Genomic DNA, 26,435 nt, shown 5'->3' on the forward strand with positions numbered 1-26,435 from the left:
TTGGAATATTATATGCAGTTCTGGTGGCCCCATTACAGGGTACACAGTCAGAACCTTTTTTCCCAGGGTGGAAATGTCAAATGCTAGAGGGCATGGCTATAAGATGAGAGGGGGTATGTTTAATGGAAATGTGTGGGGCGATTTTTACACAGAGAGTGTTGGGAGCCTGGAACGTATTGCCAGGGGTGGTGGTGTAGTCAGATACAATAGTGGTGTTTAAGAGGCTTTTAGACACATGGAAGTGCAGGTAATAGAGGGATATAGAACATGTACAAGCTGATGAGATCAGTTTAACTAGGCATCATGTTCACATAAACATTGTGAGCCAAAGGGCATTTTCCTGTGCTGTTCTGTTATGTGAATAATATTTTTTTTTAAGTACCCAATGAAGAATTCAACTAGGAAGCAATGGACAAGGCATACAAACAGATGGGGAATTGATGCATGGAGCACACTTGGTAAAGCTTTTACATAGAACAGTGTAGCACAGGAACCGTTCTTTGGCTCACAATATATGTGCCGAACATGATGCCAAACCAAAGTTTTATAAAGCTACAAATTGGCTTCCTCAATCTTACACTTAACCTTCGAAAATAATTGCAAAGAGATTTGCAAATACCCTACCTTACCACTCTATTTACCTGTGTTGCTACTTCTATGGGCATCAATGCAGTTAATGATATTGCCATTAACTTTTTATTTTCTCTTACATTCGATCTCCCTAAATCCAACATTCCACACTTGCTCAGACTAAACTCCATCTGCATTTATCTGCCCATGTCTGTCACGTTCTATATCCCGCTGCATCCTTTGACGGCCTTCCTCACTGAACGAAACTCCATCAATTTTTGTGTTGCCTACAAACTTACTAACCAACCCAAGTTTGGGTATCAAAGTTATGCAAGTTTTTATATCCGAAACAGAGGTCGCAGCGGAGATCCTTGTGCATCATCACTGTAACAGACCTCCAGCCAGAATAACATCCTTCCAACGTGACCCTCTTTCCATGGATAAGCCACTTCTGAATCCAAGCTACATCTGAATCCAAGCTACATAGTCACCATGGATCCCAGACATCTTAATCTTCTGGACCAGCCTACCATGTGGGACTTCATCAAATTATTGGGGTTAAGAGCGAGAGATAGATCAGCCATGATTGAATGGCGGAGTAGATTTGATGAGCTGAATGGCCTAATTCTACTCCTATCACTTATGACCTTAAATGCCAATCTAAAATCTGTTTGCACAACATCCACTGCCCCAATCACTGTTTCTTCACAAATGGAGAGACTGGTTTTTGAAATCTGAAAAAAGTAGAGGCACAATTTAGTTTCTCATGTAATGCAAGTTGCCATCTGTCTTTCAAATCTCTTGCACAAAAACCAAACTCACATCCTAAAGTAATTATAACCTAATAAAATATTCAAATGCCTCGAAGGAACCCAAGTTTCAGACTCCCCTGCAAGTAACGGATGGAATTGAGCCTGAGGAATTTGTTATCAAAAATAAGTTCATTTAATCGTATTCTTTTGTCTGATTTATATGGGGCATAAAGTAATTAACCTATTTGAAGTTCATGAAATTGCTGAAAATGTAGCGCTTATAGTTTTGCTTAATTTTAGCAAAAATTGTAAAAATCGCCAGTAAATTGGTCTGAGAAATTAACTAAAATCAAATGTATTATATTCTCTTCTCAAAATTATTTACTTATACACTATCCATTGCATTGTTCATGGTCTTCCATACAAGTCGTGCTCTTTCTCAGACTAGCAGTCTATACTATAGTTAACCCTTTTTAACACACCACTTGAGGCAACAAAATGCCTCATAATAAGATACAATTATACGACAAAACTACATTGGAGAAAAAGTACCAAGAGAAAACAATAAGGTGCTATACAAACCAGTGGCATGTGACTGTAGAACGCATCAATTGGAGCTTTATCATTATGAATGAGCATCAAGCTTAATGCTTGTTGTTAGAACAGTAGAGAAACACAATTGAATTGTTGTAAACAAAGTCTTAATCTGGGAGCAGGTTTTTTGCCATTGAAATTCATTTGCTGAGATTTCAAGATCTAAACTTCTTAACACTGCTGCACAGCAAATATGTTTAACATCCTTATAGTTAATGGTTGTTCCACATTTCAGTATAATAATATGAATTTACACCATGGATTTGTTTTCTTGCATTTGTCTTTGAACAGAGTTTTCACAATAATAAAAATATCCATGATTTACAGAGAGTCATTGAGTCATACCACATGGAAACAAACCTTTCGGCCCAACTTGCCCATGCCGACCAACATGCCCTATCTACACTACATTTGGCTCATATCCCTCGAAACGTATCCTATCCATGTACCTGTCTAAATGTTTCATAAATGTTACGATAGTATCTGCTTCAACTATCTCTCCAGCAGCTTGTTCCATACACCCACCACCCTTTGTGCAAAAAAGTTACCCCTCAGATTCTCATTAAATCTTTCCCCACTCAACTTAAACCTGTCCTCTGGTTCACGATTCCCTTAACTCTGGGCGAACGACTGTGCATTTACCAGATTATTCCTTTCATGATTTTTTACACCTGTATAAGATCACTCCTTACCCTCCTGTGCTCCAAGGAATAAAGCACTAGCCTGCTCAACCCTACAGCTCAGTCCCTCTAGTCCCGGCAACATCCTGGTAAATCTTCTCTGAACCGTTTTAAGTTTGACTACATATTTCTTATAAGATGGTGACCAAAACTGAACACGATACTCTAAACGCGGCCTCACCGACATCTAATATTACTGCAACACGACCTCTCAACTTCTATGTGTAGGATGGAAATGCAGATGCTGGTTTAAATCAAAAGTAAACACAAACTGCTGGAGTAATTCAGCGGGACAGGCAGCATCTCTGGAGAGAAGGAATGGGTGACGTTTCGGGTTGAGACTCTTCTTCAGACTGAGAATCAAGGGAAAGAGAAATGAGAGATATAGACAGTGATATAGAGAGATATAGAACAAATAAATAAAAGATATGCAAAAAAGTAACGATGATAAAGTAGACAGGCCATTGTTAGATGTGGTCTAGATGAAAATGAGTTATACCAGCGGTTCGAATATTATTTTCTCGAACTTCAAGTAACCCTTGCAACCATCCCTCTCTGTCTCCCCTCCACACCCAAGTCATTGTACTAGCTTCAAAGTTGTCTTTGTTGCGTCTCATTGTCTGTAACTACCATTCACTGTGCAGGTCCTGCCAGTGTTAGACTTTCCAAAATGCATCACCTCACATTCCTCTGTACTAAATGCCATTAACCATTCCTCAGCCCACCAGCCCAACCGATAGAGATCCTGCTGTAATATTTGACAACCATCTTCACTATCTACAATACCACCCACTTTAGTGTCATCTGCAAACTTACTAATCATGTAATGTACATACTCATCCAAATTAATTATATTAATGACAAACAGCAATGGGCCCAGCACCGAACCCTGAGGCACACCATTAGTCACAGGCCTCCAGTCCGAAAAACATCTTTCCACCATCACTCTCTGCTTTCTGATATGGTCAATTTTCTATCCATTCAGCTATCTCTCCTTGGATTCCATGCAATCTAACGTTCCAGAGCAGCCTACCATGTGGAATCTTGTTGAATGCCTTGCTGAAATCCATATATACAACCACACCTCATCAACCTTTTTGGACACAGCTTCAAAAAACTCAATGAGGTTCGTGAGACACGGCCTCCCACGTATTAAACATTGCTGACCATCCCCAATCAGCCCATGTCCATCTAAATGCATGTATATTTTATCCCTTAGAATACTCTCCAGTAACTTTTTGACCACAGATGTTAGGCTCACTGGTCTACAGTTCCCTGGCTTTTCTCTGCAGAGTAGGCAAATAATTATTGGAAGAGTTTCATGTTTGGTCATATACATCAATCACATGTTGTACGGATAACAACAGGATTAGTATCTCAATTCTGTTTACTCCATCAAAATACAAAACAAACCTCCATTCTACCCAAGTTAGAAAACTTGCTCACACCATCAAATATTGTCAAATAACACAAAAGTCATTTCCTGGACCGATAAGCATTTAACCATGTCAACAATAAATGTCACTTTTGGGGCCTTTTTCTGGTTGGCTGCCAGTGACTAGTGGTGTTCCATAGGGGTGGGTGTTGGGGCCGCTACACTTCATGTTGCATATCAATGATTTGGATACGAATTGAAGGCTATGTGGCCAGGTTTGCGGATAATACGAAGATAGGTGGAGTGGCAGGTAGTATAGAGGAAGCAGAAGAACTTATGGGGAGAGGATTCAGAAATTGGAGGTACAAATGGACTTGGGAGTGCTGGTGCAGGATTCCCAAAAGGTTAATTTGCTGGTTGAATTGGTGGCAAGGTAGGTAAATGCAATGTTTGGATTTATTTCGAGAGGACTAGAATATAAAAACAGCGGTTTAATGCGGAGGCTTTATAAGCCATTGGGCAGACTGCATTTGGAGTATTATGAGCAATTTTGGGCCCCATATATGAAGTGGTGGTGGTGTTAGAGAGGGATCAGTGGAGGTTTACGAGAATAATCCTGGGGATGATTGGGTTAACGTATGATGCACGTTTGATCGCACTGGGCCTGTACTCGCTGGAGTTTAAAAGATTATGGGACATCTCATCGAAATTTATCGAATAGTGAAAGGCATGGAAAGGGTGGATGTGGAGAGGATGGTTCCACTAGTGGGAGAGTCTAGGACGCACATTTAGAAAGGAAATGAGGAGGAATTTCCTTAGTCACAGGGTGGTGAATCTGTGCAAATCATTGCACAGACTGCTGTGGTGGCCAAGGCATTGGGTATTTTTAAAGCAGAGATTGACAGATTCGTGTCTAGAAAGGGTGTCGAAGGTTATGGGGAGAAGGCAGGGGAATGGGGTTGAAAGGGAAAGATAGATCAGCCATGATTGAATGGCGGAGTAGACTTGATGGGCCGAATGCCTAATTCTGCTGCAATGACTTATGAACAACCGTTTATCAGTACAGTGGTTCACTTTTTAACGCTGAAAATGTACCGAGTGCTGAGGTAGATCTTATTAAGGGAACATGCATTCAAAATTACTTATAGAGATGCAAATTCATGTCTGTCAAGTACTATGTGGATAGCATGAAAATACTATACAGCACCGCAAGACTGAATTTGATTTAATTACCACAGATGAAATAAATCTTGCTAGTGGACAGTTACTATCATAAGAACACAAGAGTCTGGAGACATAATAAGCAAACTTCAAAAAGATCATGGCTGTTCCAATCTTGGCTTCAATACAACTTCTGAGCTCTTTCCCCATATGTCTCATTCTCCTCCTAACTACCCTCGACCATCTCCCAGACTGTCACTGTTCTCGTCCCCTCTCCCAATCTCCCCTCAACGGCCTCTAACCTTATAGTTCCCCAACCCCATACTGTCTGATTCTATCTCCATTCCAAAATCCACGGGCAGGACTGACGTGGCAGACTCGTAGTTTCTGTCTGCTCCTGCCCCACAGAATTCCGCTCCAAATACCTCCAATCTGTCTTGTTTCCCCCAAGGCCAGTCTAACCTAAATTCTAGACACCTCACACACTCTTAAGCACTTCAATAACTTTCAATTCCTTGAATCCTATTTCCTCATCTTTACCATGGACGTTCAGTTCCTGTATACCTCCATTCTCACCAGGAAGGTCACAGGGCCTCTGGTTCTTTCTTGAATAGAGACCAAATCAATTCCCCTCTACTAACATTATGCCTGTCGGAACTTGTTCTCATCCTCAACCACTTTTCCTTTGACTCCTCTCGCTTTCTTTAAGTCAAAGATGTAGCCATGGGCACTCAGATGGGCCCGAGCTATGCTTGCTTTTGTGTTGGTTATATCAAACAGTCCTTATGCTAAACATACACTGGCACCATCCCCCAACACTTTCAACACTACATCGATGACCACATCGTGGCTGCCTCCTGCACCCATGCAGAACTCATTGATATCATCAACTTCATCTATACTTTCCTCCTTTCCTTCAAATTAACTTTGACGATCTCTGACATCCGGGCGTATTACCTCCTGGAGCTGACACGGTTAATTTTACTGTAGGGTTCCCCATTGTACCCATAACAAGTTCTCACTGTCAGCATTTAGCATCATGGCTATAATCTCTAAACCTTTGTCTTCAGGGGTCTTACCACAGTGAAAGTAAAACTCTTCCAGCTACTTCTGAGTGGTGGATATATGGAAATAGATGCCAAAGAAGATAGTTAAGGCAGATACTATAACAACATTTAAAAGACATTTGGACAGGTACACAGATAGGAACAGTTTAGAGGAATGTGGTCCAAATGTACGCAGGTGAGACTAGTGTAGATGGGGCATCTTGGACAGCATGGGTAGTTGGGCCAAAGGGCCTGTTTCCATGCTGTATAACTCTATAACTGTGATGGCAACATGATGAGCATAAAAACCACAATGTGAACTTGAATGCCTTCCGTTTCAAAATAAGTTTTCTTTGGTCAAATAATTTTGGGGATTTACAATGCCTTTCCAATCTTGCATATCTGGCAGATCACCTCAATCAACTTAATTAGTTTTCAGGTATGTATATCTAAGATTGTAGGAAGATAAAGGTACAGTGCCCTCCACAATGTTTGGGACAAAGACCCATCGTTTATTTATTTGCCTCTGTACTCCACAATTTGAGATTTGTAATAGAAAAAATTACACGTGGTTAAAGTGCACATTGTCAGATTTTAATAAAGGCCATTTTTATACATTTTGGTTTCACCATGTAGAAATTACAGCAGTGTTTGTACATAGTCCTCCCATTTCAGGGCACCATAATGTTTGGGACACAGCAATGTCATGTAAATGAAAGTAGTCATGTTTAGTATTTTGTTGCATATCCTTTGCCTGCAATGACTGCTTGAAGTCTACGATTCACGGACATCACCAGTTGCTGGGTGTCTTCTCTGGTGATGCTTTGCCAGGCCTGTATTGCAGCCATCTTTAGCTTATGCTTGTTTTGGGGGCTCGTACCCTTCAGTTTTCTCTTCAGCATATAAAAGGCATGCTCAATTGGGTTCAGATCGGGTGATTGACTTGGCCACTCAAGAATTTACCATTTTTTAACCTTGAAAAACTCCTTTGTTGCTTTAGCAGTATGTTTGGGATCATTGTCTGGCTGTAAAATGAACCGCCAGCCAATGAGTTTTGAGGCATTTGTTTGAACTTGAGCAGATAGGATGTGTCTATACACTTCAGAATTCATTAAGCAACTACCATCAGCAGTTGTACCATCAATGAAGATAAGTGACCCAGTACCTTTAGCAGCCATACATGCCCAGGCCATAACACCCCCACCACCGTTTCACAGATGAGGTGGTATGCTTTGGATCTTGGGCAGTTCCTTCTCTCCTCCATACTTTGCTCTTGAAATCACTGATGTAAGTTCATCTTCATCTCATCTGACCACAAGACCTTTTTCCAGAACTGTGGTTGCTCTTTTAAGTACTTATTGGTAAACTGTAACCTGGCCATCCTATTTTTGCTGGTAACCAGTGGTTTGCATCTTGCAGTGTAGCCTCTGTATTTCTGTTCATGAATTCTTCTGTGGACAGTGGTCATTGACAAATCCACACCTGACTCCTGAAGAGTGTTTCTGATCTGTCCGACTGAGGATTTTTCTTTATTATAGAGATAATTTTTCTGTCATCAGCTGTGGAGGTCTTCCTTGGCCTGCCAGTCCCTTTGCAATTAGTAAACTCACCAGCGCTCTCTTTCTTCTTAATGATGTTCCAAACAGTTGATTTTGGTAAGTCTGAGGTTTGGCTGATGGCTAACAGTTTTATTCTTGTTTCTCAGTCTCATAATGGCTTCTTTGACTTTCATTGGCATAACTTTGGTTCTCATGTTGATAAACAGCAATAAATGTTTCCAAAGGTGATGGAAAGACTTGAGGAAAGACTAGGTGCTGAGAGCTCTCTTATACCTGCATTAAGGAGGCCATTAAACACACCTGGGCAATTACAATCACCTGTGAAGCCATGTGTCCCAAACATTATGGTGCCCTGAAATGGGGGGACTATGTATAAACACAGCTGTAATTTCTACATGGTGAAACCAAAATGTATAAAAATATCCTTTAATAAAATCTGACAATGTACACTTTAACTACATGTGATTTTTTCTATTATAAATCTCAAATTGTGGAGCAAGGAGGCAAATAAATAAATGATGGGTCTTTGTCCCAAACGTTTATGGAGGGCACTGTGCGTCCTTTTATTTTGAGGCTGTGCCCTCTGGTCCTAAACACTCTCACGGCTGAAAACATCCTCACCATATCCATTCTATCCAGGCATTTCATTATTCAGTTGGTTTCAATGAGATTTCCCCTCATCCTTCTAAACTCCAACGAGCACAGGCCCAGAGAATGTATGCTCCTCATACGTTAACCCAATCATCCCCAGACATCCTCTTAATCTCCTCTGGACCCTCTCCAACACCAGCACATGCTTGCTCAGATATGGGCCACACGATTGCTCACAATATTGCAAATATGGTGTGATCAATGCCTTATCAAGCCTAAGCATTACATCCATGCTTTTATAGTCTAGTCCTCTTGAAATGAATGCTAACATTACATTTCCCATCCTTACTTCAACCTGCAAATCAATGTGGGAATCTTGCACTAGCACTCCCGTCCCTTTGCACCTGATTTCTTGGGAATTTAGGGGTTTCCTAAGGGATTTGGCCTAAACTTCAAACAACCGCACTCATTTCATATCAAAGGTTTCTTCTAAAAGTTTGAATTTCAATAGAAAACTCTTTCACCATCAACACTAAGCAGGACTAGTTTCAGATCATTCAACCATACAAATTGGCAAAATGAGTGTTTTAATTTTATTTCAAACTCAAAGGTATAATTAGAACATAGAACCGTACAGTACAGGTAAAAGTCCTTCAAGTCATGCCTGCGCCAACCATGTTGCCAATTTCACATATCCTATCTGCCTACACATGATACTGTATGTATCCCTCTATTCCTGGCCTAATTCTGATTTCTTTGTTGCATACATATTTTAATGAACTTCTGATGCTGAGAATGCAGCTACATATGTATCTGGTCTTCTGTGACTTGTGTGACTCTGTGACTTCTGTTGTCTTACCTGTGACTGGTTAATAGCCGCATGGTTGCCATGGAAAGGAGATTGCCTCTCTTTATCTCTGTGGTGCCGACTACTCTGTTTGCTACGTTGAAGTTGTTGGCGTAACTTTGCAATCTGGAAAAGAAAAAGTCAGTGCTGTTGAATAAGAATTTAAATAATGGACGTTTCTAATGAAGGTACAAATGGTTTGAACCATACCTTAAAAATTGGACTAACTTAAGGAGCAAACAAGTAATTATGCAGAATCTTCTTTTAACAGATTCAAAGAATCCGATTGCAGACTTTTGTTTGAGAATAGTAGTAAATAATCTGGATGACCATTGATACCCACTGTATCAATTTGCCTACCAAACTGCAAGAAACTGATTAGAGATTTTTTTTAATTTAAGGATTTCCTCAATTAGATTTTTCCAATAATGCAGTCATGATCGGTCCATTGATGCCTGGTCATTTCACTGAAGGAACCATTCTTTACATGTACCAGGTGAATACTGATAGCATATCTGATTGTGGACAACTTTACAACTTCAAATCTGTTGATATCCTCTCCCAATTTTTTAATTGTACCCCCCCCCCCCACCAATTGAACCAATACATTATTAATTTATGGTCTTATTGTCTCTCCTGGAGATCAGCTAACAACAGCTATCAATATCAAAAATGCTAAACCATTTACACCAGTTACATTTAGGCTGTGGGCCGAGGAGCTTTATTCCAGTGTTTCGTGACCCAAGTCACAGAACTATATGAAATTTTCACATATTGTGTAAAAATATTATATAAATCACCCCTGAAACTCGTCATGAACAAGACTTGCACATTTTTATTAAATTAGAGAAAAAACTGAATATTTTCGGGTATTTTTAGTCCAATCAAAGCACGTTTAACATTGATTTGTCTGCCAGTTGGCCAATCACGCGCTTTGTTTCAGGCTAGCTAGGTAGGGAGCACACAACATGGCTGAGAGGACTTCACTGATGCCTGTTTTACTGGAGATTCCGATGAAGGTTCTTTGTTGTTCTGTGGAATACATGTTATGAAAACTTGCAGCAGGGTAATTGAATTTAGTGAGAAAAGCATTAAGATGTCTGAAGAATGTGCTGCTAAGTGGATAGAAGTGGAACAAAGCCTTGAAAGCAAAGTCGCTGCTGAGGTGCTGCAACACAAAGAAGACAGCCAGGAATCAACTCTAACGGAAAGGTAAGATCTAAAGTCTGAATTTATGAAAATCTATCTGTATGGACTTTAATTAATTTAATTGTACCCTTTTATAATGTAAAAAAATGAGATTTGGAGGCTGTACATTCACTCACTCATTCACTCACTCACTCACTCACTCACTCACTCACTCACTCACTCACTCACTCACTCATTCACTCACTCATTCATTCACTCACTCATTCATTCATTCATTCACTCACTCATTCATGAAGTTGAGGGCCTAAACTATGTGTATCCATAACATAGTAAATTAAACATTTTCACTAATGCCAGCTTGTTGTAGTCTAATAAGTCTTTAACATCTAATCTCGGAGCTGCCTGCGATAACTTACCGGGAAAAAAGTGCTCCGACCGCGCGGCCTAGGTACTTAATATAGTGAAGCCGCGGTCTCAATTAAGAAGCAGCCGATTCGCGAAGCGGAGCCGTGGAATGTGTTTGGATCATCTCTGCGGGGGGTGGGGGAGAGGCTGTACATAGTGCCGTCCGCACCCAATTTCCAGGCCCCGACCTCGGGAGAAAAACGGAGGGATATTGATCGCACTTTATAGGCTTCCATTGGAGTGAGAAATGGTCAGAAATGGTTGATGTTTCTGTAGAAATGAATTGGTGTATGTGAACTTGAACTAATTTTTCTATGGTAGTAACCTACTGTTTCTCATTAACATTAAGAAGAGGTTGAAATTTTATGAATTGTAGTCCATGCAGACTTAATGACTATGAGATTTTATTTTCTGTAGCCTCTGCCTGACCCCCCACTGAACTTGAACTAACTTATCAATGGTAGTAAATAACTGTGTAAGTTTCATTGACATTAAATAGAGGTTGACATTTTATGAATTGAAGTCCATGCAGACCTAGGTACTATGAGATGTTTCTTTCTCTAGCTATTCTGCAGCCTGCTCCTCCACTTTAACTTGAACTAACTTATCTATGGCAGTAAATTACAGTGTAAGTCTCATTGACATTAAGGAGAGATTGACATTTTATGAATTTTAGTCCATGCAGACCTAAGTAATATGAGATTTTTTTTTTCTGCAGCTTCTACCCCTCCACTCTTCAGAGCCTGTCCACACAAAAGTGTTTTGTGTGGACATGCACTGTGCTTTAATGAACACTAATTTCATAATTTGCAGACTTCTACCTGGACATCCCATCTACCTGGACATGCATACATGTTTAATTTCCTCATTGATATGTCGATATTGTCTTACATAATATAAAACATGAAAATATGTAAAATACTCCCTGACACATATTATCTTCTATTATTAGGAGGCAGCAGTGTATCCGGTTTATCATGCAGTGCTATCGTCACTTCAAAAGACTTTGAATCTGATGAAGAATATTCAGATGAAGATCAGATGTAATGTAAACAAAATAAATGGTGGAAATAAATGATTATATAAAGTTTTATTTTAATGTCGATCGTTTCACTGTTTATTTGGTCAAATTATTTAAACAATGAATGAATTACTTTTGATAATGGCGTGCTGGTGAATGACTGTGACAGTCCACCCACCGATCCACACATACATACATACACACACACATCCATCCGTACGCACACTTCCAAACACACACATACATGCACACATAAATCCGCACACACACACACATCCACTCACACGCAGACATACATGTACACATACATCCACACACACATCCATCCACACGTACATACACACTTACATCCACACATCCACAGATACACGTTTGAAAGGTATATACAGACACACACACAAACTAGAGATAAACAATGCAACACTTTTAGGGTTCTTTTAGGTTAAAGGTAATAGCCCTCATTTGCAAAGGCACCATCGGGGGGGGGGGGGGGGGTCTCTAACATAAAATGAATACTCATCGAGTAAACATCAGAGCATTCGATTCTTGGCCAGGATGTGACATTTACATCAGAAATAAGACAGGTCTCTTACAGGTCTGTCACCCAGCCTGGCACTGCCCCAGTCCCACTATGGCCGTTACCCCCACTCTCCCCACTATGGCAGTCAGCGGGGTTCAGTAAACGGTGAAACCTAGAGGATCTGTCCTGACCCTTTAATTAGCCAGGTTCATGAGCCCTTAAAACCTGGGACCTCTGCTGCAGTCTCATTAAATTTCCTACTAAAGCGACTGGAAGATGCTTTGCAGGACTGTCTCCCAGCCTGGCACTGCCCCAGTCCCACTATGGCAGTCACCCCCACTCTCCCCACTATGGCAGTCAGTGGGGTTCAGTAAATGGTGGAACCCAGAGGATATAACCATATAACCATATAACAATTACAGCACGGAAACAGGCCATCTCGACCCTTCTAGTCCGTGCCGAACACGTATTCTCCCCTAGTCCCATATACCTGCGCTCAGACCATAACCCTCCATTCCTTTCCCGTCCATATAACTATCCAATTTATTTTTAAATGATAAAAACGAACCTGCCTCCACCACCTTCACTGGAAGCTCATTCCACACAGCCACCACTCTCTGAGTAAAGAAGTTCCCCCTCATGTTACCCCTAAACTTCTGTCCCTTAATTCTCAAGTCATGTCCCCTTGTTTGAATCTTCCCTACTCTCAGTGGGAAAAACTTATCCACGTCAACTCTGTCTATCCCTCTCATCATTTTAAAGACCTCTATCAAGTCCCCCCTTAACCTTCTGCGCTCCAAAGAATAAAGCTCTAACTTGTTCAACCTTTCTCTGTAACTTAGTTGCTGAAACCCAGGCAACATTCTAGTAAATCTCCTCTGTACTCTCTCTATTTTGTTGACATCCTTCCTATAATTAGGCGACCAAAATTGTACACCATACTCCAGAATTGGCCTCACCAATGCCTTGTACAATTTTAACATTACTTCCCAACTTCTATACTCAATGCTCTGATTTATAAAGGCCAGCACACCAAAAGCTTTCTTTACCACCCTATCTACATGAGATTCCACTTTCAGGGAACTGTGCACAGTTATTCCCAGATCCCTCTGTTCACCTGCATTCTTCAATTCCCTACCATTTACCATGTACGTCCTATTTTGATTTGTCCTGCCAAGATGTAGCACCTCACACTTATCAGCATTAAACTCCATCTGCCATCTTTTAGCCCACTCTTCCAACTGGCATAAATCTCTCTGTAGACTTTGAAAATCTACTTCATTATCCACAACCCCACTTATCTTAGTATCATCTGCATACTTACTAATCCAATTTACCACACCATCATCCAGATCATTGATGTACATGACAAACAACAGTGGACCCAACACAGAACCCTGTGGCACCCCACTAGTCACTGGCCTCCAACCTGACAAACAACCATCCACCATTACTCTCTGGCATCTCCCATTCAGCCACTGTTGAATCCATCTTGCTACTCCACCATTAATACCCAAGAATTGAACCTTCTTAACCAACCTTCCGTGAGGAACCTTGTCAAAGGCCTTACTGAAGTCCATATATACAACATCCACTGCTTTACCCTCATCAATTTCCCGAGTGACATCTTCAAAAAATTCAAAAAGTTTAGTCAAACATGACCTTCCAGGCACAAATCCATGTTGACTGTTCCTAATCAGACCCTGTTTATCCAGATGCTTATATATATTATCTCTAAGTATTCTTTCCATTAATTTGCCCACCACTGATGTCAAACTAACAGGTCTATAATTACTAGGTTTACTCTTAGACCCCTTTTTAAATAATGGAACAACATGCTCAGTACGCCAATCCTCCGGCACTATTCCCGTTTCTAATGACAGTTGAAATATTTCTGTCATAGCCCCTGCTATTTCTACACTAACTTCCCTCAATGTCCTAGGGAATATCCTGTCCGGACCTGGAGACTTATCCACTTTTATATTTCTCAAAAGTGTCAGTACTTCCTCTTCTTTGAATCTCATAGTTTCCATAGCTACTCTACTTGTTTCCCTTACCTCACATAATTCAATATCCTTCTCCTTGGTGAATACCGAAGAAAAAAGAAATTGTTCAATATCTCCCCCATCTCTTTTGGCTCTGCAGATAGCTGTCCACTCTGACTCTCTAATGGACCAATTTTATCCCTCGTTATCCTTTTGCTATTAATATAGCTGTAGAAACCCTTTGGATTTACTTTCACCTTACTTACCAAAGCAACCTCATATCTTCTTTTAGCTTTTCTAATTTCTTTCTTAAGATTCTTTTTACATTCTTTATACTCCTCAAGCACCTCATTTACTCCATGCTGCCTATAATTATTGTAGATCTCTCTCTTTTTCCGAACCAAGTGTCCAATTTCCCTTGAAAACCATGGCTCTTTCCAATTTTTACTATTTCCTTTCAACCGATCTGTCAGGATCTGTCTTGACCATTTAATTAGGCAGGTTCATGAGCCCTTAAAACCTGGGACCTCTGCTGCAGCCTCATTAGAATTAGAATTTTTTAATTAGAATTAGAATTAGATTCCTTTATTGTCATTCAGACATTTCGGTCTGAACGAAATTATGTTGCCTGCAGTCATACACAGAACCAATAAAAACAAAACATACAATAAACACAAATTAAACATCCACCACAGTGAGTTCACCAAGCACATCCTCACTGTGATGGAGGCAAAGTCTTAGTCTCCGTCTCTTCCCTCCTTGTTCTCCCTCTGCGCTGAGGCGATCGATCCAGGCCGGAGATGCCGCCCTCCAGTCCAGCGGACCTCCGTGGTGATGTCGCCGCCGCCGAAAGCCGGAACGCCGTCTCCGCTCCGAGACGGCCCGCCACAGCATCAGCTCCGGGCCGCCGCCCCCGCTCCAGGCTGCCGCCCCAGCTCCAGGTCCCGCAGTCTCTGCTCCAGGCCGCCGCCCCAGCTCCGGGTCCCGCAGTCTCCGCTCCGGGCCGCCGCCCCAGCTCCGGGTCCATCAGTCTCCGCTCCGGGCCGCCGCCCCAGCTCCGGGTCCCGCAGTCTCCGCTCCAGGCAGCCGCCCCAGCTCCAGGCTGCTGCCCCAGCTCCGGGTCCCGCAGTCTCAGCTCCGAGCCCCGCTGCATCAGCTCCAGGCCGCCGCCGAAAGCCAGAACGCCGCACCAGCAAGTCGGTCCACCGCTGCCTCAGCCCCGAAGACGGTCAGCCTCTCGTTGGCGAGTCCTGGCTGGCTCTGCCTCCGGAGCCTCGGGGTCAGTCGCAGGCTGGAGGCCGCCAGCTCCGCCATTAGGCCTCAGCGCAGACGGAGGCAGAGAAGGGGGATACGACATGAAAAAGTCGCATTCCCCCGAAGGAAGAGACAGGAAACATGTTCCCCCCCCCCTAACACAACCCAACAAACTAAAACTTAACCAAAACAAGACAAAAAAAACAACAGAAAAAAGTAAAGACAGACGGACTGCAGGCGAGCCGCAGCTGTTAACAGCACCGCCACTTCCATTAAATTTCCTATTAAAGCGACTGGAAGATGCCTTGCAGGACTGTCCCCCAGCCTGGCACTGTCCCAGTCCCACTATGGCCGTCACCCCCCACTCTGCACACTGGCTGTCAGTGTGGTTCAGTAAAGGGAGGAACCCACAAGAACTGCCCTAACCCATTAATTAGGCTGGTTCAGGAGCAGGACCTCTGTGACAGTGTCATTAAAAAAACACACACCATATATACCATATATATATATATATAATTGGTATAATAATATATAGTTTAAATGGACTGCAACAGTCGCTCATCGCTAACAGGAAATAGGCTGCCCATGGTGTAATAATGGCATTGGCCAATAGATGGCGCTTACTTTCCCGATCTCATTTTCTAATTAGTTTAATTAATTAATGTGCAACGTTTGGCACCGACGAGTTATGACATTCTTCTCAATTATATTTCATCTAAATCTGTGGAAAATTTCATGTAATTCTATGACTTGGGTCACGAAAACTGATTTCTAGACACATTTTTGATGCTCGGCCCACAGCCTAATTGTAATACTTTCAATATATCCTACAGGAACAGGAAACATTTGTAAAAATCTCTATAGGGTAATCCATGCATCATCCATAAGTTCACATATCTAGTTTTAAATAGAAAGATATCCTTTTGAACCCTATTTCCCCTCAGTAAATTCTGCACAATTCATCTCTCTTCCAACTTGACATGCATTTTTATTTTGCCACTGAGTAGACATTTTCCTCAGCTGGAAAATATGATTCTTATGACACTCTTTGGCGGGTCTCAGGGCATCATTACACAAGGCTAATCTCAAACGTGCATGTCCATATCAGATAGGATGTGATCATTGCCTTCCATGGTAGACCACTGAGAATTGTCTAGGACAATTGTGATTGCGATCATCTTAGGCATTTGCGGCAGGTTATGGGCGTGACCGGAATGGCGGGTGTCCCCAACTTGCCTACTACGTTCAGTTCTACCGGCAACTGATCTGCGGATTCCTGGTGGAGCAATACCGGCCAGGACATGCAAGGTATCCACATCCGTTGGTTTTAGACAGCCTGTGATGCATCTGCAGCTGTCATTAAGGGCGGCATCAACTTTCTTTGCGTGAGATGATCTTTCCCAAACAGGCCAAGCATACTCTGCAGCAGAGTAGCACAGCGCAAGAGCAGTTGACCGCAGTGTGGATGCACTGTTACCCCACAATGAGTTTGCCAGCTTGCGTAGGAGGCTGTTCCTCGTCCTCACTTTGCCCTTCACCCTTTCGATGTGTTGCTTGAAGGAGAGAGTTCGGTCTAGAGTGACCACAAGGTAGACAGGGTTGTCACAGTGTCTCAAAGAGACACCATTCCATTTTAAGGACAGCTACCTCCAAGCTTCGCGATTACGAAGGTGGAACAGGTTAACTTGGGTCTTAGCAGGGTTTGCCTTCAGTTGGTTGTCCTTGTACTAGTTTGTAAAGTTGTCTAAGGATGATGAGAGGGTAGCTTCTACCTCATCTATGTGAGTGCTCTGTGCTGCTATTACAAGGTCATCAGCGTAAATGAAGCTTCTCGTCCCTGGGAACACTGGCTGATCATTAGTGTATACATTGAACAGCACCGGAGCAAGGACGCTGCCCTGAGGTAGGCCATTCTTTTGTTTCCACCATCTGCAGCATTTATCATTTAGCTTAACATAGAAGCGTCTGTTTTCCAGTAACTGTTGAATCAGTTTGGTCAAGTGGAAGTCCTTTGTCATGCCATGGAGCTTGTTGAGAAGCAGCCAGTGGTTCAGTGTCATAAGCACTTGATCTAGTAACTATTAAAACTCTGATCTTAGATGTGTGGGTGTGTGTAATCACATCTGCTCGAAAAAACGATGCTCTAACGGTACAATTTTTACATATTCTGGTAGAGATCTATCACGTGGACTCCAAAATTGTCTTACCTGAAAAATTCATGCTTTATTTCTCGAGTTATTAATCAAGTTCAAAAATCTTAAAGAACTTAGAAAAAAAAAGCATTGCTTTGGCTGATGACGTCACAATGGATCTGCTTCGCGCAGCCTGCGCTATGTTCCACGCGCTGCGAGTGACGTCACACCCCCGACCACTCCCCCCCCTCCTCGCGCCCCGGAGCCTGTAGCCTGAAGCTGGGAGCGAGGGAGTATTGCTTTCGGGAACCAGCCCTCCCCTGTGACGACCCCTCCCCCCCGGGCGCTGGATTGAAGCCGCTGAACACGCAGTCCTTTGGTTGACGCACGCCCCGCTGCTCGCTACCCGCTTCCTTCCTTATCTCCCCACCTCTCCTCTCGGGTCCATAACCGCCCGCACGCTCGCGGCCTCCCTCGTGTCCACGTCCGCCCGTATCCCTCTCCATGTGTCTGCCCTCTCCGTCTCAAAAAGATGCCCAAATCGGAAATCCCAGCTCCAAAAGGCAGCCAGCTCCCCTCTCCCTGTCTCTGACCTCTCCCTGTCCCTGGAGCTTGCAGCCTGGAGCAACGGAGAATTGCGTTCGGGAACCAGCCCTCCCTGTGACAAGCCCCCCCTCCCCGGCCTCTGGATTGAAGCCGCTGAACACGCTGTCCTTTGGTTGACGCCTACCCCGCTGCCCGCTCCCCTCCTGCTCTCCCCCCCCCCCCCCCCTCTCCTCCCCTGGCCTCTCTCCTCTCTCTCCCCCTCTCCAATATCAAGGGGGGTGATTATTGTGTGCGTGTGGGGGTGGTTAGTGTGTGTGAGAGAGTTGTTTAGTGTGTGTGTGACGCCGCAGGCCGCCCCACCGCAACCGTGCGTTGAGGGGACGGGACCCAACGGGTCCCCCTTGGTCTATTTACTATTAAAACTCTGATCTTGTATGTGGATGTGTGTGTATAATCACATCTCGAAAAAACGACGCGCTAACGGTAAAACTTTTCATATTCCGGTAGAGACTTATCTCATGAAGTCAAAATTTGCCTTATCTGATAATGTCATGCTTTTTAATGAAAAATGTCAAGAATCTGACAAAACTTTGAATTTGAAAACCACTGTCTTACACTGATGACGTCACATTGGCTGCTTGCTGCCGTCTTGCTTGTGCTGCGAGTGACGTTGCCACCCACCTCTCACTCCTCCCCCCTGTTATTCAAAAGACGCTGCCGGAGATGAAGCTGCTCGCCGCTCCCTCATTCAAGACTCTGCCGGAGGTGAACCACCGCTCCCTCGTTCAAGACTCTGCTGGAGATGAATCCGCCCTCCCCCCCCCCCTCCCCTCGCCTCCCCTGGCCTCTCTCCCCTCCCCTGGCCACTCTCCTCCCCTTCCCCCTCTCACGCCTCCCCCCCTTTCCCTCCTCTTCTCCCCCACAATATCAAATGAGGTGGTTAGTGTGTGGGAGTGGTTAGTGTGGGTGGGACGCCGCAGGCCACCAACCGCAACTGCGCGTTGAGCTTGGATGTATGTGTGTATGTGTGTGTGTGTGTGTGTGTGTGTGTGTGTGTGTGTGTGTGTGTGTGTGTGTGTGTGTGTGTTTGTGTGTAATCACATCTTCTCGAAAAAATGACGCTCTAATGGTAAAAAAATTACATATTCCAGTAGAGATTTTTCCAGTGGTCAAAAATCGCCTTTTCTCAAAATTTCATGCTTTATTTCTCGAGTTATTAATGAAAATGTTAAAAAATCTCAAAAAATGTATATATATACGTATATATATATATATGTGTCAATATATATATGTGTGTGTGTGTGTATATATATATATATATATATATATACACATATGTATATATACACACACATAAATATATACACATATATATATACATACTAGACCAAGTGCAGACCCGTTGGGTCTGTTCCCCCAACGTGCGGTTGTGGGGGGGGAGGCGGCATGCAGCGTCACACACACTAACTATCCCCCCCCCCCCCCGCACTCATGCTAATTACCCACCTTGATATTATATTAATATTATTAATTTGCTCCTTTTACCCCATAACCACCCTATCTACTGACGCATAGCCCCCAACTTGCAGTCACATCTAGAGAGGGGGGGAGGGGTAGAGAGTGAGGGCAGAGAGAGAAGGGGCAGAGACACAGAGAGAGGGGCAAGGAGAGGGGGTGGCGAGGAGGAGAAGAGGGAGGGTGGGTGAGAGGGGAAAGGTGGGGGTGGAGGGGAGGAGAGAGAGAGGGTGAGAGTGAGGGGGAGAGAGGGGGGGAGAGGTGAGGGGAGGGGGGAGAGGTGAGGAGGGAGGTGAGGGGAGGGGGAGGGGTGGGGAGCAGGGAGGGTGGAGGGAAGGGGGTAGGGGTGTGTGGAGGGGAGGGGGTTTAGGGGAGGGACGGTGGGGGAGGGGATGGAGGGGAGGAGTGGGAGAAAAAGAGGGGAGAAAGAGAGAGGGGGAGAGGAGAGGGGGGGGGGGAGAGGGGGGGGGGGACAGGGGGGGGGGGGAGGGGGGAGAGGGGAGGGGGGGAGGGGAGAGGTGGGGGAGAGGAGAGGAGAGGGGTTTGAGGACAGGGGGAGGAGAGGGGGGGAAGAGGAGAGGGGGGGAGAGGAGAGGGGGGGGAGAGGAGAGGGGGGAGAGAGGAGAGGGGGGAGAGAGGAGAGGGGGGAGTGAGGGGGTGTGCTGAGAGGGGGTTGAGGTGAGGGGAGGGGGAGAGGTGGGGAGCAGGGAGGGGGAGGGGGGGTGGAGGGAAGGGGATAGGGGTGTGTGGAGGGGAGGGGGTTTAGGGGAGGGATGGTGGGGGAGGGGATGGAGGGGAGAGGAGAGGGGGGGGAAGGAGAGGGGGGGAGAGGAGAGAGGGGGGGAAGAGGAGAGGGGGGGGGGGGTTAGGAGAGGGGGGGGGGGGGGGGAGAGGGGAGGGGGAGGAGAGAGAGTGCCTTTTTATTTCAACCCAAACCCCCCAAACAACCATTTGCAGGCAGTGCTTTTTTACTTTAACCATATTTTCATTTTCAAACCACATTAAGGGTACTTACTCACAGTTGTGTGGACATGTGTTCAATGTTATTCACAGCTCAGAGAAACATGACCCTCTGCCTTCCTCCAGCTTGCAGACTAATTGAGGCACACCACTTCCTGGTTTTATAGTCCATCCCCCCTGCCGCCAGCGGGGGCAGCAGAGAGAATGGGGAATTTTGCAAAATCATTAATATCTCTGTCATTTTTCATCGACTGGAAAAATCGTCGGCACACATGCGGCGGAGTGGGGCTCTGAGCGAGGTGGCCAAAAATGACGGCCGTAGGTGGCGGCGTTCTCTCGGAGATCGCAGCACAGATCGCCAAAACCGGTCAAGAACAGACTTTTAGTAATATAGATATATACACACACATATATATACACACATATATATATGCACATATATATATACACATATATATACACACATATATATACACACACATATATATACATATATATAAATGTGTGTGAGTATATATGTATATGTATATATGTATATGTATTAATAAAGTCTATCAATCAATCAATATACACTCACACACATTTATATATGTGTATATATGTGTGTATGTATATATTTGTATATACACATGTATATATATAGGTATATATATATGGGTGTATATGTATGTATATATGTGTATATATGTGGATATATATATATACGTGTGTGTATATATGTATATACACACAAACATATATGCACACCCATATAAATATATGCACATATAAATATATATATTCATGTGTACACAGATTAATATATATATACACACACACATATATGTGTTTCTATGTATGTATATATGTATGTGTACACATTAATATATTTACACATGCATTATTATACATACATATCTATATATACATGCATATATCTACACGGACATATATATGCACATACATATACACACACACACCCACATATACACACACATGAATACAGACACACCCACATATACACAAATATATACAGGCACATGTATACACACACATACATATACACACACACATCAGGCACGTGCCGCCAGGGTAGGCAAGGTAGGCACTGCCTACCCTGACTAAAATTATGACATGGTAATCATTAAATATAAATAGTAAAGGCATGGGAGAATTATGCCTATCTAAGAGGTCGATCTCTTAGGTAGGCATAATTCTCCGTGCCTTTCAACCGCAGCACTTGTAACACGGGAAGGTCTGTGCAGCCCACGTGCCGTCAGCGCTTCCTGAAGCCGTCAATTTCAAGGGGAGCTGAAAGCAGCTGAAATTCTGCCTTTGCAATACTGCGCATGCGCATCAGCCTCCTGCACATGTGCAGCGCAAGTTTCTTGGCGAGTTTTCCAAATATGGATTGCCATTATCTGAAGGGTATGTTAGGAAGCAAAGAGAGAAGAATGGAGTTTGTGTACCGATAATGTGGTAAGTCCATTTCTTGGTACTTTATGTTTTTAAATACTGTATTTCCCGGGGTGGGGAGAGAGGTCCTTTCACAGTGTTTGTGGAGTCTGGCCCGGTGTAAATTTGTGGGGAAGGCAGGAGCATTGTGAAGGAGGGGATCGGGGTCAGTAACCCACTTGCGACTTGGGCACGGAGCAACCGCATTGTGGCCGGGGAGTGAAGTAGCTTGGGTGGCTGCGAGTGGCCGCCAGGACCGGACAGCCCATTCTGCCGGTCCCTGCACACCTCTGGCAGTGCTCTCCGTCTGAAAACCTCTCTTCTGCCGCTCGCCGGCCTCACTCAGGCCGGTGAGTGGCAGGTGAGAGGTGTTCAGACGGAGAGCACTGCCAGAAGTGAGCGGGCAGGCAGAAGGTGCTGAAGTGGCAGCCGGTTCTGCTGTCGGGTCCCGGCGGCCGCTCGCAGTCACCCGAGCTGCTTCCCTCCTGATTCAACGTCCCGGTGTGCTCCCGTTTTTCCCACCATCTCTCCACTTGCCTTCATCCTCCATCAACCACCCATTCAGTAATTAAAAAATGAAGGAGATTTAGAAGTCTTGGGCAAATTGAATTGTTACTTGTTTTTATTTTTTATTTTTAAGGAGAGAACAATCTGCGCATGCGCGGTTTAAGATTTTTTTTAAAAGCCGCCTCTCTACCTTGAGTAATTACTCACGGCACGTGCATGATACACATGTATACACACACATACACATATACATACATATACACACACACACATATATATGGCATCTATGTTTCCCTCCACCGATGCTGTCTGACACGCTGAGTTGCTCCAGCAGTTTTATAGCACAAAATTCCAGCAGTCTTCCAGCCTAATCTCTTGTGTATCCACTCTACTGGAGTGACTGGTTTAGCACAAGAGCCTAAATGGCACACTCCAACTTGGAGTGGAATTTGGATGGAATTAATGATATTCCATCCAAATTGGAATCTGACCTACTCTTTATTGAAGTAATGTGTACAAGTTTTGCCTGTGAACTAGAGGTTTTATAACTCCAGTTTCAAACCACTAAAAATGATGTGCGTTTGTGACATATCAATGCAATATTTTTGGATAAATATGTCACATACTGCACACAAATAAAAGTTCAAATTTTCAAGGATAATTACTGTGATACCAAAATCAAACAAAATGTAAGCAAAAAAATGGCATTGAATCCTGCTTGAAAATGGAGAAAATAAATTCTAACCTCTTTTAATTGGTCATTACTTCCCCAGGATGCAGACCGTTTGTGGGATCCTTTCTTCCTTTCAGAGATCTCTTCCGCCCAGGCATTTGGTGTCTGTAAGGAAGAAACAAATTACTTTGAAAAGCTGCTCATTATACTTCAAAAAATTGCCAGAAAGAAAAGCCTGGAAATCTCCACCAGGATATACATCACCCGCAGGAAACTATTAACTATTTCAGATACAGGTGCACAACCTTTTATCCGAAAGCCTTGGGACCAGACACTTTTCGTAATTCAGAATTTGTCGGTCTTCGGAATGGAAATTTTTTAGCGTAAATTTTAATGGCTGGCTCAGTGGTAGAGTGCTCGGCTCATATCCGCAAGGTCGCGAGTTTGCGTCTTGATCCTGGCAGTTACTCGATCGCGAGTTTGAGTCTTCAATGTCGTTTTTTCTTGCAGAATAAATGTTTGTATGAAATGCAGTGTAGGAGAAGTGTACTGACTGTGTGGGCAGAACTTTGGAAGTGATTGCCCACCAGTCTAAAAAGCCGCTGTGTCTCCCTGTCCCTGGGATAGCAGGGGGCGATCAAACAGCACAATACCCCCCTCCCCCTCCAACTCCAGAGGAATCCGCTCCCCGATGGGCCGCTACCAAAGATCATAGAGGAGCTCCTCTATGATCTTTGGCCGCTACAGCGACAAGTGGCAGTTTGCCCACAGCCCGAGCTGCGCCCCCTCATCCGCCACCCCAAGAACAAGACGTACCTTGCACACCATCAGCTTCTGCCCCTACGTGTTCCTCTGGAGTTGGAGCGGGGCTGGGCTGGAGTTGCTGCTGGCTGTGGGTCTCTGGGATCTCCGTGCTTGCAGTGGGCCTGGGGGTCGGTGGGCGGCGGTGGGAGCTGTGTACCTACGGACCTACCTCCGTGGAGCTAGCCAGCTTCGGAGCGTGGAGAGCTGCGGGGGCGAGCTGCTGCGACCCGACTCCGGTGGATGGTGACACTGGGAGCTCGCGGGTCCCCGGTGGGAGACTGCTTTGCGGGGCACCGGCAGCGGCGACTTCTCCCGCCCGAATTACGGGGTTGAGAGTGACCTGGAGGGGGGCCTTACAACGCCCGGCGCGGCTGTAAATTGCCGCGGACTTGCTAGCGCCCGCCGGGGGCTCCAACATCAAGACCCGGGGCAGGGCCCTACATCGCCCGGCGTGGCTTTGAGTGGCCGCTCCCCGATGGGCCCCTACGACGCCCCGAGCTGCGCCCCGTCATCCGCAACCCAGGTTCCTCTGTAGTTGGAGTGGGGCTGGGCTGGGCTGCTGTTGGCTGTGGGTCTCTGGGATCTCCGTGCTTGCGGTGGGCCTGGTGGTCGGTGTCCAATTGGTCCTGACGTCTCCGGTGACTGGCACGGTCCTGCTGCAATCGCCGACGTGAAGACAGTGCAAAGCCCCCGCGCCGGTGCAATGGGCGGGGAGCTGGAGAGGGGAGGGAAGGGGTCACACACATGGCCGGGAAGCAGAGGGGCGTAGGTGGGGTGAAACTGAAGGGAGCGACAATCTGCACTGTGTATCGTGAGTCTACCGTGGGAACTTTTTAACTCAGCGGGCAGGCAGCAGCATATTGTCAATTATTAACCCTCCCGCGCAATATACCCTCATCTTCTCTTTTATGAATGGGGATTTAGTTCCCCTTTCTTCGAGGACCGACCGGAGGTTCCGCTGTCACCTCTGCGGGCCGCCCTCGGTGAACGTTTTCAAGGACCTTTCTTCAAGGACCGAAAAAATGGCCGCTATTCGGAGGTTTTCGTTATTTGGATCTTCGGATAAAAGGTTGTGCACCTGTAACAAGCGTTTCCAATTTGCATCAGAGCAGGCCAGATCGAATGAAAGATGATCAACCTGAATCACACCAACAGTTATTGCCTAGCCTGCTGGATATTTGCAGCATTTCTCCAGATTTTAACCATCTGCAATCATATTTCTCAATTTCAGCATTTTGTTTTCCCCTGCTCTCACCTCTTTGCAGTACCTCTAGCCATTAGATGCAATTTCATAGGTTGGAGTTTTGAATATAAGGGTCAGGAAGTCATGATGCAGCTTTATACTACTTTGGTTAGGCCGCCTTTGGAGTACTGTATGCAGTTCTGCTCGTACCATTACAGGAAAGATGTATAGTTTAGTTTAGATATAGCGCGGAAACAGGCCCTTCGGCCACCCGGGTTTGCGCCGACCAGCAATCGCTGCACATTAACACTATCCGACACACATTTACCAAGCCAATTAATCTACAAAATTGTACGTCTTTGGAGTGTGGGAGGAAACCGAAGATCTCGGAAAAAACCCCACGCAGTTCACAGGGAGAACGTACAAACTCCGTTCAGACAGCACCCGTAGTCTGGATCGAACCCGGGTCTCCAGCGCTGCAAGGGCTGTAAGGCAGCAACTCTTCCACTGCGCAACCGTGCCGCCCTGTGGAGGATTTGGAAAGGCTTCAGAGTAGGTTTACAGATTAATGCTGGATTAAGGGGTGTTAACTACAGGGAGAGGTTAGACAGACTTGGATTGTTTTCTCTGGAATGCCCGAGGTTGCAGAGAGACCTTTCAGATTCTTTTTCCCAGAATGAGAAAATCTAATACAAGAGAGCGTAGCCTAAAGATAAAAGGGGTAAATTTAAAGAGATGTGCGTGGCAATTTTTTTTTATATACAGAGGGATGCTGAATGCCTGGACATGCTGCTGGGGGTGGTAGTTAAAGCCAATGTGCTAGTGGCAGTTAAAAGAGCTTTGGATGGGCATAAGGATGTGCCAGGAATGGAGGGAAATGGGTTATGTGCAGGCAGATAAGTGATGATCTTGGCATCATGTTCGACACATTGTGGACCAAAGGGCCTGTTTTCGTGCTGTACTGTTCTACGTTCAATGTTTATATCACCCTCACAGCCAGCAATACAATTTATGCCGAAAAACCCAAAGGATTATTCCCTGCCACCCCCCCCACAAAAAAAATTATGTCCATCTGCTGGGTATATCCAGGATTTTGACTTTATTTCATATTTGGAGAAAATGCAGTATTGCTTTGGAATCTTAGTTGGCGTCTGAAGACTCCCCTTATGGAA

At 44.6% G+C, this 26,435-nt stretch overlaps 1 protein-coding gene across 1 annotated transcript in view; it reads right to left on the reverse strand.

Annotated features, from left to right (window-relative positions):
* The window catches only part of fam117b (family with sequence similarity 117 member B), a 92,722-nt gene that overhangs the window by 36,781 nt on the left and 29,506 nt on the right, over window positions 1–26,435 (reverse strand). The window contains exons 3-4 of the mRNA XM_033024273.1: window positions 23,349–23,441; window positions 9,188–9,301 (exon numbers count right to left, since the gene is read on the reverse strand). Coding sequence (XP_032880164.1) covers window positions 9,188–9,301; window positions 23,349–23,441 — 207 coding nt within the window. The remainder of the gene's footprint in view (window positions 1–9,187; window positions 9,302–23,348; window positions 23,442–26,435) is intronic.

The sequence above is a fragment of the Amblyraja radiata genome, chromosome 7 (genome assembly GCF_010909765.2).
Source record: "Amblyraja radiata isolate CabotCenter1 chromosome 7, sAmbRad1.1.pri, whole genome shotgun sequence".
Classification (NCBI taxonomy): domain Eukaryota; kingdom Metazoa; phylum Chordata; class Chondrichthyes; order Rajiformes; family Rajidae; genus Amblyraja; species Amblyraja radiata.